At 38.9% G+C, this 13,798-nt stretch overlaps 1 protein-coding gene across 1 annotated transcript in view; it reads right to left on the bottom strand.

Moving 5' to 3' along the window:
* Positions 1-13,798, bottom strand: part of TCEA2 (transcription elongation factor A2) — a 44,930-nt gene that overhangs the window by 8,028 nt on the left and 23,104 nt on the right. Inside the window, exon 7 of the mRNA XM_043984926.1 lies at positions 5,951-6,105. Within this exon, the coding sequence (XP_043840861.1) occupies positions 5,951-6,105 (155 nt within the window). The remainder of the gene's footprint in view (positions 1-5,950; positions 6,106-13,798) is intronic.

Consider the following 13,798-nt stretch of genomic DNA (forward strand, 5'->3'; position numbering starts at 1 on the left):
TACTGTGTCTCCTGTGCCTAGCCTATTCCATTGATCCTCCACTCTATTTCTTAGCCAGTACCAGATAGTTTTGATGACTGCTGCTTTATAGTAAAGCTCCAGATTTGGTACAGATAACCCACCTTCCTGTGCATTTTTTTCATTATTTCCCTTGATATTCTTGACTTTTTGTTTTTCCAGATGAATTTTATTATTATTTTTTCTATCTCTATAAAATAATTTTTAGATAGTCTGATTGGTATGGCACTGAATAAGTAAATTAATTTAGGTAGAATTGTCATTTTTACTATATTAGCTCTGCCTATCCATGAGCAATTGATATCTTTACAATTATTTAGATCTGATTTAATTTGTGTGAAAAGTATTTTGTAATTGTGTTCATAGAGTTCCTGGGTTTGTCTTGGCAAGTAGACTCCCAAGTATTTTACATTATCTACAGTTACTTTAAATGGAATTTCTCTTTCTATCTTTTGCTACTGGACTTTGTTGGTCACGTATAGAAATGCTGAATGATTTATGTGGATTTATTTTATATCCTGCCACTTTGCTAAAGTTGTTAATTGTTTCAAGTAATTTTTGAGTTGATTCTCTAGGATTCTCTAAGTATACCATCATATCATCTGCAAAGAGTGATAGTTTTGTTTCCTCCTTGCCTATTCTAATTCCTTTAATTCCTTTTTCTTCTCTGATTGCTATTTCTAGTACAATATTAAATAATAGAGGTGATAATGGACATTCCTATTTCACCCCGTCACCCCTGATCTTATTGGAAAGGCCTCTAACTTATCTCCATTACATATAATGCTTGCTGATGGTTTTAGGTAGATACTGCTTATGTTTTGTTTTTTTTTATTTTTTTTTAGCGAGGCAGTTGGGGTTAAGTGACTTGCCCAGTGTCACACAGCTAGTAAGTGTTAAGCGTCTAAGGCCGGATTTGAACTCAGGTACTCCTGAATCCAGGGCCAGTGCTCTATCCACTGCGCCACCTAGCTGCCCCTGCTTATTATTTTAAGGAAAACTTCACCTATTCCTAAGCTCTCTATTAAGATCAGGCTACTCATTATGTGAATATTTCTACACTTCTCCTAATATTAGCTTTACAGTATCCCACTTATAAAGGAATATAAAAAAAGTCCACAATGGAAATCAGCATATTTAGTAAGTTGCTCAGAAAAGACCATCTATAACACATGACAACACTAAAAAATATTAAAGGACATTGAGACAGAGACCCAGAAACCTACCAGAGCTACAAAATGGGGTCAAGGGGGCAGCTAGATGGTGAACAAGAGCAGGAAAAACAAAAATAAAACCCTTTCCATAAGTATACATAGTCCAGCAAAACAAATTCCCACACTGGCCATCCCTGAAAATGCATCTCTCTTTTTACATTTTCAGTTCATCACCTCTTTGGCAAGAGGTGATCTACTTTCCTTTTTAACCTAGTAATATTTACAAATTTTCTAAAAGAATTTTAAAATATAAAGGTCTGAGAAATACAATGAACTTTAGAGTTACAAAGAACTCCCCCATAAGGACAGCTAATACAACACATACTTGAATAAAAATCACATCAACAATTATAGCTGTTTTGGTTTGGGGGGGGGGGGGTTTGTTTTTGTTTTTTTGGCAGGGCAATGGGGATTAAGTGACTTGCCCAGGGTCACACAGCTAGTAAGTGTCAAGTGCCTGAGGCCGGATTTGAACTCAGGTACTCCTGAATCCAGGGCCAATGCTTTATCCACTGTGCCACCTAGCTGCCCAACAATTATAACTGACAAATGGTCATCCGACCTCCACTTCAAGACCTCCTTTAAGAAGATTGAGAAGAGGAAGAGAAGAGGAGAGGAGAGGCTGTGACTCCCACAAGCTCCCAATAAACCCATCCACTCACTCCTAAATAATGCCATTAAAAAAAACCCAGAGCAGCTTAACTCACATAAGAACAGAGTGAGACTATTTTCCAGCCAAAGATAGCAATTGGGATCACCTGCTGATCAGGCTGAGGAACTCAGCACATGGTTTGGACCCAGCAAGGAACAGACTGTGCCTCCAAGGCCTCAGAGTCTTCAGCACCAGCAGCTTCTTCTGACTCATGGACCAGTGAGGGGGTTCAGCTGTTGGCTGGGGTGAAGTGGCTGCAGTCTCTGCTGGAGTTGGGGTAAAGTGCCCTGGTTCTGAACCACAGGGCCAAATCGAGTAGTGGTGGCCCAGTGGGGGAGGGGCACAGGCACACCAAGCTTCCAACCGTAGAGAATCAGATTTCAATCAGACATCTGCTTCTGGGTCCAAATGAGTAGGCAAAGGAAGCAGCCAACTAAAGAAAGCTTTTTGTGGGGCAAAGTAGACCAGAATACACCCTCAGAAGAAGATAAAACAAAGTCAAAGCTCCAATATCCAAAGTTTCCAAAAAATATAAATTGGTCTCAGGCCATGGAAGCACTCAAAAGGGACTTTGAAGAGAGAGTAGGAGAGATAGAAGGAAGATTTAGAGAGATGGAGGAAAGAATGAAAAGAGAAATGAGAGCAATGCAAGAAGTCATAAGAAAAAAGTCAATAGTTTGAAAAGCCAAGTGGGAAAGGAGATATAAAAGCTCTCAGAAGGAAATAATTGCCTAAGAATTAGGACTGAACAAATGGAAGCTAGTGACTTTATGAGAAACCAAGACACAGTAAAGCAATTTAAAAAATAGAGGGCAATATGAAATATCTCCTTGGAAAAACAGCTGACCTGGAAAATAGATCCAGGATAAATAATTTGAAAATCACTGGACTACCTGAAAACCATGAAAAAAATAAGAGTTTAGACATCATCTTCCAAGAAATTACCAGGGAAAATTGCCCTGATATTCTAGAAACAGAAGGTAAAATAGAAATGGAAAGAATTTTTGTTTTTTGTGGGGCAGGCAGGGTGGGGTGGCTTATGTCTGGGGCTGGTTATGGGCTCAGGGCCTCCTAGGTCCAGGGCTGGTGCTTTGTCCACTGTGTCACCTAGCTGACCCATGATGACATCTTTAAAATAAAGTTAAGGGGTAAGAGGAATGCACTGGAAGAAAGGGAGGGGGCAGCTAGGTGGTATAGTGGATAAAGCACCAGCCCTGGATTCAGGAGGACCTGAGTTCAAATGCAGCCTCAGACACTTGACACTTACTAGCTGTGTGACCCTGGGCAAGTCACTTAACCCTCATTGCCCTGCAAACAAAAAAAAAGAAAAAGAAAGGGAAAGGGAAAGATGGACTAGGGAAAAGTAGCTCACATAAAAGAAACAAGAAAAAGCTTATGGAATGGAGGGAAAGATGAGGAAGGAACAGGGAGTGAGTGAACCTTACTCTCCTCAGAACTGGCTCAAAGAGGGAATAACATACACACTCAAGTGGGTATAGTAATATATTGTGCCCTGAGGGAAAGTGGGAAGGGAAGGAGATGGCGGGGGGGGGAGAGGCGACGGAAGGAAGGGCAGATTGAGGGAGGGGGCAGTAAAAAGCAAAACACTTTTGAGGAGGGATAGGGTGAAGGAAGATAGAAAATAGAGTAAATATCAAGGGGGGGAATAAGATGGAGGGTAATACAGTTAGCAATAGTAACTGTAAAAGAAATGATGAGCAGGATGATATCAAAAGGACGTATGAAAAATGCAAACCATCAGCAGAGAAAGAACTGATGGCATCTGAATACAGATTGAAGTATAATTTTATTTGTTAGCTCCTCTTTCTAAAGGTATTTTGTCTATTTTCTTTCAAAACCTGACTAATGAAAAGATATTTTGCATAACTGCACATGTATGACTTATATTGAATTGCTGGATTTCATAGGAAGGGACAAAGAGGGAGGGAGGAAGAAAATTTAGAACACAAAGTTTTTAAAAATCAATGTGAAAAGTAATGATGAGCAGGAGGAGTTCAGAGAAACCTGGAAGGACTTACATGAACTGATGCTGACTGAGAGGAGCAGAACCAGGAGAACACTGTACACAGTAACAGCAACATTGTGTGATGAACAACAGTGATAGACTAGGCTCTTTTTAGCAATGAAATGGTCCAAAACAATTTCAAAGAACTTCATGATAGAAAATGTTATCAACATCCAGAAAAAAGAACTATGGTTTATGGATGCAGACTGAACCATACTGTTTCTACTTTGGGGCTGGGGTTTTTTTTCCTTCTTTTTTGAGGTTTTTCCCTTGTGCTCTGACTCTTCTTTCACAATATGACTAATGCAGAAATATGTTTAACGTGATTGCACATATATAACCTATATTAGATTGCTTTCCGTCTTGGGGAAGAGGGAGGGAAGGAAGGGTGGGAGAAAAATTTGGAACTAAAAATACTATGAAAACAAATGTCAAAAACTATCCTTAGATATAAATGGAAAATAATAAAATACTGATCCAAAAAAAAAAAAAAGACCTCCTTTAAGAAGGACACCACTGTAACCTTTACTTTTGGACAGCTCCAATTGTTAGGGAGTTTTCCTTAAGCTGAATCGCACCTGTCTGCAATTTCCACCAGCTGATCCTCATTCTGCTCTGAGAGGCCATGCAGAACCATTCTAATCCCCATTCCAACAAAGCCTTTCAAGTACTTGAAGACAGGTACTATTTGCCCTCTACGTTTTCCCTTTTTCAGTCTAAACAATACCACTTCCTTTAACAGAGCCTCAGATCTCTCCAGTTCCTACATTATCCTGGTCACCCTCCTCCATACAAACTCTAGTTTACAAAGTCATTCCTAAAATTTGGCTCCCAAAAATGAACAGGATACCAAGATGCAGTCTGCCCAAGGCACAGTATAATAAGCCTCTCAATTCTCTCCTAGTAGACACTGATGCCTCTATTAATACAGCCCAAGCTTGTGAGCTTTTTTGGCTACCATTCATATTGGCTACATTCATATTGAACTTATAGGTCCACTAAAATGTCCAGATCTTTTTTTACTGAGCTCAATGTTCAGCATACAATAGGTGCTTAATAAATGCTTTTTGATTATCTAGCCATGCCTCTGCTATCCCATATCTGTATAATTGATATTTTTTAACCCCAATGTGTAATTCTACATTTATCTCAATTAAACCTCATCTTATATTTTGGATCCTAACCCATTCATCCAATGTGCTGGCTATCCCTCTTAGTATACTTATAAAATTTAAATATAACACAATGCTATCTATATTTCTCCATCCCTGTCAATGACTTTTTTAAAAAGTTCAACAGCAAACCCCAGGACATTCCACTGCCTCTTATTTTACCACATAGATGCATAAGTAGCCAAATGAAATTTCTTTACTACTACACTACTGCCTTTCCATCCTCTATGAACAAAATGGTCTAGAATAGAAGTGTCAAACTCTTGGACCTCAAGTGCTCAGACAATGTTAATTTATGGTTTTCTAAGTCAATGCGAGGTCCATAGAGATCCATTTCTATTTGAGTTTGACACCACTGTCTAAAACACGAGACCAGAAAAGAGACATCATTAAAATCCTTAAAAAAAAATTCAATGGTAAAGGGAAAAAAAGTGAAATTCTCCTTCCTTGCTCCTATGTATTCCATACTTCAAGGAATATATAATGAGTTATTCCTCTAAATACCACATCAATGCAATTCATGGTAACAGTAGTACCTTCATACTGCCCTAGGCTAGGCACTATTGGAAGTTTCCAAAGAAGACACTGTGGTAGCCTTCAATGGGGTTGTCTTAACTTCTGTGGTCCATTTCTGCAAAAGAAACCTCATGCTGTAATACTTTCTCTGAATTCTACATGACCCTTTCTCTAAAAGCAGGGGAATGGGCCTACTTAACTAATGAGTCTCACAGTAACTAAGAGCCTGGCTGATTCCACTGCAGTAGGAATTCTTTGGGTAGTCTATCAAGTGTTATTTTATTTGAACAGCAACAGGGCCAATATTCAAGGTGGGGGAGAGGGATCAAATTGAGAGAATTTAGTATCTCACCTCAGAGGTCATCACGGCAATCTGTTCTGGTGTGATTGCTCCACACAAAACATTCTTTCTCAAGTCAGGGTTTTTAGAATCCTTTAAGTTGGAGATCCGGCTTCTCACTCGGTTTTTGTACTTCATATCTGTATTCTTGACATCTTGGTAGATATGTACAAGCACATTTAAGGATTTATAAGGTGAAGAGAGAAACTTCCTGCTTTTCCCTCAGCAATCAACGGATCAATGACTTCTAGCATAAGGATTTCCAAATGCTCTTTGGTGTATCTGATATTCAAAATGTTAACAAAATCTAATATAAACCTACTGCATTAATACAGGGGCAATACCATACACCATCAGGGCTGTAAGGAATAATTCCTCATCCCAAACAGGCTTTTACTGAAAGCAAAAAGGATGTGCCACAAACAAGCAAAGTAAACACATTTCGAGAAAGCCAGTTTAAGGTCAAGAAGCAAAAGAAAAGAGAAAACATGTCCAATCATATGGCAGCCTGCTTAAGAATGGTGAAAGAGGGGGTAGCTAGGTGGCACACTGGATAAAGCACTGGCATTGGATTCAGGAAGTCCTGAGTTCAAATCCAGCCTCAGACACTTGACACATTAGCTGTGTGACCCTGGGCAAGTCACTTAACCCTCATTGCCCAGCAAACAAAACAAAACAAACAAACAAACAAAAAAGAATAGTGAAAGAAAAGCAACAAAAATAGTCTACAATACATATTATTCTCTTTCCCCCTTATGTTCTGCTGACATACTTTCTGACAACAAGGAAGGGGACAAAAATATTGCTGATGTTTTCAGTGATCAAATATTAGTTTTACTACCCATATAAAGGCTTCTAAGAATCACACAAAAGACCCAGCTCTAACTACCACACAAAACAATAATAATAATGTCATTCTTCTTATCTATTTCAATGGAGTTCAGATAGAAATAGTCCTGGGACAAGTCAATATCCTACTTTTCTTTTAAATTTAACATTTTGCAGACTCTTGCCTTGTTGGATAAATGACTACTTTTTGTTATTGAACAAAAATTTTCTGTAGGCTCACTGAAAGCATATTTAGTAGCAGCAGACAGGATGTCATGAATGCCACGTACCTCAGCCAGTTCCCACAAGGTTTTGAGTTCTTCTGCTAGATCTTTATAGTTTGAAAGTTACTCATAATCTTCAAACTAAGTGAAATGAAATTGCAGTATTGCAACATCTATTAAAAACACTTCTTTAAAAGGAAAAAATTTCTTAAATCTGTGGGATTGGTGTTACATCAGAACAATTGAGGGGAAAATTTTTGTCTGGGATGTTGCACTGGTTCCAGTGGAGTTTATGTGATAAATTCTGTATTTGGAGTGTGGAGATCTGTTGTCTACTCATTTATGAAAGATAACAAACCTTCAGTGGGTAATTCTGGCCATTTGATTTTTTTCTAGATATTCAGCAGGTGCTAAATTTTTGTAGCCTGCAGTATATGTTTCACAGTTCCCTGCAATATCTGCATGAATCAGTAAGTCCACACTTCCTCAGAACGGCATTTCAGTGCACAAGAAAATAGTAAGATGCTGTACAACATATTCCTACAAGCTTCAAAAATTTAGCACGTGGGGCAGCTAGGTGGCGCAGTGGATAAAGCATTGGCCTTGGATTCAGGAGGACCTGAGTTCAAATCCAGCCTCAGACACTTGATACCAGCTGTGTGACGCTGGGCAAGTCACTTAACCCTCACTGCCCTGCCAAAAAATAAATTAAATAAATAAAAATTTAACATGTAACATTCAAAATGGTATAAGCAAGTGGCTAAAATTCAACACCAGAAGCAAACTGCCTTTCGAAAACCAGCAGACAACATATCCTTGAACTACAGATACCCAAACATCTTTGAGAATTCAAAAAATAAACTGCTTAAAAATAAATGCAAAACCTTTTCATCATAGTTAAAACCTTTGCCCACAATCACCTGGACATAACTCTGACCCCCAAATGTAAGAACAGTGCTCTTAACAGATGCAGCCATACCAAATACTCATAACCACCAATATATTTAGAATAACAGTATACTATAATATACTACTATATTAGTATAATAAAAATAATGATAATAATGTAGGCAAGGAAGAATCAAATAAATGGTCAAGTCATGGGGATCTATCTATAAAAATGGATGATTTGATGATAGTAATTCAGGACCAAGTAATCACCACTAGAAATTATAGAAAAGTTAGCTTTAAGGAGCATAGACTTAATGATTAATTCAAACTATTTAAGGAAGTAGTAGAAATTATGTGACCCAGGTGTTTAATCTGGAGAAGAGAAAACTTAGGGGGCATATGATACCTGCGTTCAAGTAAATGAACAGGCCATCATTCTGTCTCACTCCAGAGAGCAAATCTAGAAACAGTGGGTGGAAGCGGATGGAATCCAACTGTGTGAAAACTAGCAAGACATGAACTGATGGCTAGAATTAGACATTAGAAGCTTGCTATCTTTCATGAACTGACAAACTAAAAATCCCCATACTACTAACACAGACCTCAAAATATCCTTGAGAACTCAACCAATAAACTGTACTGGAACTAGAATCTCATCACAGACTGAACTATTAAACATAATCACCCAGATATAATTATCATGCATAAAAATCCAAAAGGAACATTTCAATCAATGTTGCTATACCAAATACTCATAATCTCCAAGCTCTCCAAAAGCAAAAAGCTTTCAAAATGCAGAAACCTATCAAAATCATGTGAGGGGGCAGCTAGGTAGCAGAGTGGATAAAGCACCAGCTCTGGATTCAGGAGGACCTGAGTTCAAATCTGGCCTCAGACACTTGACACTCACTGTGTGGCCCTGGGCAAGTCACTTAACCCTCACTGCCCCACCAAAAAAGAAAAAAGAAAAAAAAGCATGTGAGAAAATGTGAAGGTAGACATCCCTATCATCTTGTCTGCTACTGGAGTTGAACTGAACTGAGGAGGTTTTCAATGAGCCTAGAGAAGATAAACTTATATTCTAGTATTTCTATTCAACTACACAGAAGGAAATTATTTTAGCTGCATGTGCAATACTTTGCAGAACATTAAATATAAAAGAATAACAGTAGGTAGCAATATGGGACTATTTCTATCTTAAACTATCAAAAAAGATAAGAACTTTGCAAAAACAATAATGTGATGATGATAATAATAGCTGACAGACAGCATTTTGATTTGAAACTCAACAAATAATCATCCAGCTGAAAGACTTCTAGTGAGGAAAAACACATTCCATCCCTAGGAAATCAATTCATTTTTTTTGTCAGGGCAATGGGAGTTAAGTGACTTGCCCAGGGTCACACAGCTAGTAAATGTCAAGTGTCTGAGGCTGGATTTGAACTCAGGTACTCCTGAATCCAGGGCCGGTGCTTTATCCACTGCACCACCAAGCCACCCCAGAAATCAATTCTTTTTTTTTTTTTTTTTGCAGGGCAGTGGGGGTTAAGTGACTTGCCCAGGGTCACACAGCTAGTAAGTATCAAGTGTCTGAGGCCGGATTTGAACTCAGGTACTCCTGAATCCAGGGCCAGTGCTTTATCCACTGCGCCACCTAGCCGCCCCAATCAATTCATTTTTGAACAGATCTAATTATCAGAAAGTGTTTTCATACATCAAGCCAAAATCTCTCTCTCTGAAACTTCCACCCACTCTTCCTAGATTTGCTCTCTGGATCCAGAATGAATGATGGCCCTTCAATTAATTGCTTGAACACAGCTACCACATGTCCCCTAATCTTCTCTTCTCCAGAGTAAACATTCCTTTTAATCAATCCTCATTTGGTACTGCCTCCAGGCCTCTCACCAAGCTGGTCAACCTCTAAATATGCTCTATTCCACATCAAGCAACAATGAGATTCTATTGGAAATCAAAGGAATGCCTATCAATTGGGGAATGGCTAAACAAACTGTGGTATATGATGGTGATGGAATATTACAGTGCTATAAGAAATGACAAGCAGGATGATTTCAGAAAGGCCTGGAAAGACTTGTATGAACTGATGTAGAGTGAAGAGAGCAGAACCAAGAGAACATTGTGCACAGAGACAGCAATACTGTTTGATGAAGAACTGTGAATGACTTAACTATTCTCAGCAGTACAATGATCCAAGACAATCCCAAAAGACTAATGATAAAGCATACTATCCACCTCTAGAGAAAGAACTGATACTGATAGAACACATGAAGCATGCTATTTTTCACTTTCTTTAATTTTTTTTCTTTTGAGATTTCTTATACAAAATGACTGATATGGTAATGTTTTACATAATTGCACATGTATAACCCACATCTGATTGATTGCTTGCCACAGCAGGGGGGAGAGGGGGAATAAAATTTGGAACTCAAAATCATAAATAGAAATGCTTATTATTTAAAAAAAAAAAACAATGAGATTCTACTCCAAGGCAGCAGCCTCTAATCCTATGATGTCACACACCTAAACAAAAAGCTAAGGCTTTGCAGAAGAATAAACAATTCTAAGTGGATAGGATTATCAGAAGAGGTTAATGCAATTAACTCTCATCCTTGGCTACCAACCAAAAGCTCCTGCTTGTAGGCACTGTATGTCCATTATGCATAATCTTTGGGGGGTTTTTTTGGTTTGTTTTTTTGTTTGAGAGGCAATGGGGGTTAAGTGACTTGCCCAGGGTCACACAGCTAGTAAGCGTCAAGTGTCTGAGGCTAGATTTGAACTCAGGTCCTCCTGAATCCAGGGCCGGTGCTTTATCCACTGCACCACCTAGCTGCCCCCGCATCATGCATAATCAATAGTAGGACACAGGTAGGGAGCAATTCTGTCCATCGTACAACTAAATACAAAATCTCTCTGGTGGAGAGCCAAATGAATGTATCAAGTCTTCCCTCTACAATCCATCTTTTACATTGCTACAAAATAATCTTCCAAACAGACAGATCTAACAATGTCACTCTCCAGATCAAAAATCATATATGATCCCATAATGTCTATAGGATAAAACACAAATTTCTGAGCCTAACGTTCAAAGTTATTGATCATGTCTCCAACCTACCTTTCCAGATTTGTTGTTCATCACTCAGCAGTTTAACAAGCATTACTGCTCACCTATAGTTTGTCAGGCGCCGTCCACAGCACTAGGGATATCACCAAAGAAATCCAAGAAATGGTTCTTGCCCTCAAGGAGCTTACATTCTACTGAGGGAAATAACATGTTCAGAGATAAATAAATATAAAATGTATCCAATATAAATACAAAGTAATTCCAAGAGAAAGTAGAGCACTAACAACTGAAGGGATCAGGAAAAGCCTTATGTAGAAGGTAACCCAAGCTGAGCTTTGAAGGGAGCTAGAAATCTGAAGAAGCAGAGACCAAGAGGGCATTCCAGGCATGAGGCACAAAGACAGTATAGAAAAGAGCAAGGAGGCTTGTTTGGATAGAATTACACACACCCCAAATGTATGAAGGGGAATCATGGGAAATCAGTCTGGACAAATAGGTTGGAACCAGATTGTGAAAGACTTTAAACGTTAGAGTTCTGAGTGGTGTGACCAAGATGGAAGACTAGACATTTTCTCAAAGATTCAAAACCTCTCAAAACTCTCCAAAATAAGAATTATGTGGAAGAGATAAAGCAATTTCAGCGATCTCCAACACCTAGGATACCTAACAATCCACTGAACTAACGACAGAGAAAGCTAACCCATAATGCCTAATGCACTCACTTAGCACCCCTGACCCCACAATCCACCATGCTTATGGAAGGGCTGCACAAGCTGAACCATGGGCTTGCAGTAGAGCTCTACTCTAAACCCCTCCCTTCCCCGGTGCCACAGGAAGTCAAAAAGCAAAAGTATGTCCTGGCTGGTACAGCAATGGGGTAATGCTCTGCACTGCAACAGACCTCAGCTAGAAACTAAGGAACAGAGGAAACTGGGTCATGTGTGTGTGGCTGTGTGGCACTCCACTAAGCCTGAGGGAAAGAGTCCAGCATCTAGCTGGGACCAATTCTGTAATGCCAGAAGTCACTTGGGACAGAGACTGAGGAAGAAGAAATGTTCATTTTCTAGCATGGGAAGAGGCTGAGGCCTTTTGAGATCCAGCTCCCAGGAAAACCACCATCAAAGGAGGAGTGAGAAAATGAGTAATAGAGAAAAATAAGGAAACAACTGAAATTACCAAAAATCTTAAAAGGAAGAAAACTCAGTTAAAGACCTTAAGCATTGGGGCAGCTAGGTGGCGCAGCGGATAGACCACTGGCCCTGGATTCAGACATACCTGAGTTCAAATCCGGCCTCAGACACTTGACACTTACTAGCTGTGTGACCCTGGGCAAGTTACTTTACTCCCATTGCTCCGCCAAAAAAAAAAAAAAAAAAAGACCTTAAGCATTAAGAGATAAACCAACAGGAAAGATGTTACTAACAGAAGAGAATACAGCCTCCAAATTGACCAAGAGCTAAGAAAAAATATTGCAAGATAAAGAAAAATGAATCAACACCTGATGAGTTGGAGGACCCTGTGAATTCCCAAGGGAATGTGGAATAATACCAAAATGTTGCTGAAGTTTAAAAGAGAAATAAGAATTATGAAAATAGTAAATTTGTGGCCTGCACAGCAGAAATTGGAATAGAAAACTTGAGTCCACAGTGCCAAGTCTCACCAAAGAAACAAAAAAGAGAATAACTGATTGAGAATGTAAATACAAAGAGTGAATAATAATCTGGAAGAGAAGCCAAAAGCAAAAACATTAAGAGAAAAACATGATCTCCATACAAGCAAAATATAATGAACTCAAAGACAGGATGAGTTAAGACAACTTAAGGATTACAGGTCTCCCAGAAGAATATATCGTCAAAAAACCACAGGAAAACTGCCCAGAACTTCTAAACACAGAATGCAAAATGCCAATAGAAAGAACCCACAGAAAGATGACCTCCAGAAGAAAAAGAAAAAAACTTCTGCTGCAAGGTCCAGGACACATATTGGTTAAATGTGACAATTCCTCTAACAAACAACAAATTCTGCACATGATGAGAAGAAAGACTTTCAAAAATAAAGCAAAGGAAATGTGACTAATATAAGATTATTCTGTATTCACCAGAAATCAAACAAGGGAATGGAATAACGTTACAAAGAGCAAAAGAATTCAAGATGTAGCCCAGGGTAATATAACCTGCAAACCTGATTATAGCCATTAGTGAAAAAGATGGACTTCAATAAAGAAGGTGTTTGAAACACTCCTAGAAAAAAAAAAAGACCTGAACAAATTGCTTGTTTTGCAAACACTACTGACAACAGAAATACAAGAAAGGTAAACAAATATAGCGGACTAAGAACAACAATAAAATAACAACAGAAAGAGCATTAAGAGATTTTATTCTAAAAGTATACAAGGAGCCATGAATGAAGGCAGAAGTCAAACAGAAGTGATGATGGAGAAACAGGCCTGAAACATCATGGACCAAATCTCACAACCTCCTGCCTATAGGTGAATCAATGTTTTTGTGGGACTTATGGCATCTTTTAAATGGAACTGCTGGAGTCATAGCCAAGATATGGAGTGGCAGGACTTCTCCAAACAGATCCAAAAAGCACACCAGATAAAATCCTGATGGAGAAATTCAAGGCAAAGTTAGAGTGAGTCATCTTTCCAGCCCAAATCAGCATAGGGAGACAGAGAAGTCTTTGAACACTGGGGACAGAGTCTGGTGTGGAACACAGGAAGAGGCTATGCACCAAAAAAAAAGAAGGTCCCAGAACCATACTGAAGCACTCCAAACCCATCCCAGGGCACCTCAATGGTGCCAATTAGCAACTTTTGTTACCCACTACCCAGTT

Source organism: Dromiciops gliroides, chromosome 2 (genome assembly GCF_019393635.1).
Source record: "Dromiciops gliroides isolate mDroGli1 chromosome 2, mDroGli1.pri, whole genome shotgun sequence".
In the NCBI taxonomy this organism is placed as follows: domain Eukaryota; kingdom Metazoa; phylum Chordata; class Mammalia; order Microbiotheria; family Microbiotheriidae; genus Dromiciops; species Dromiciops gliroides.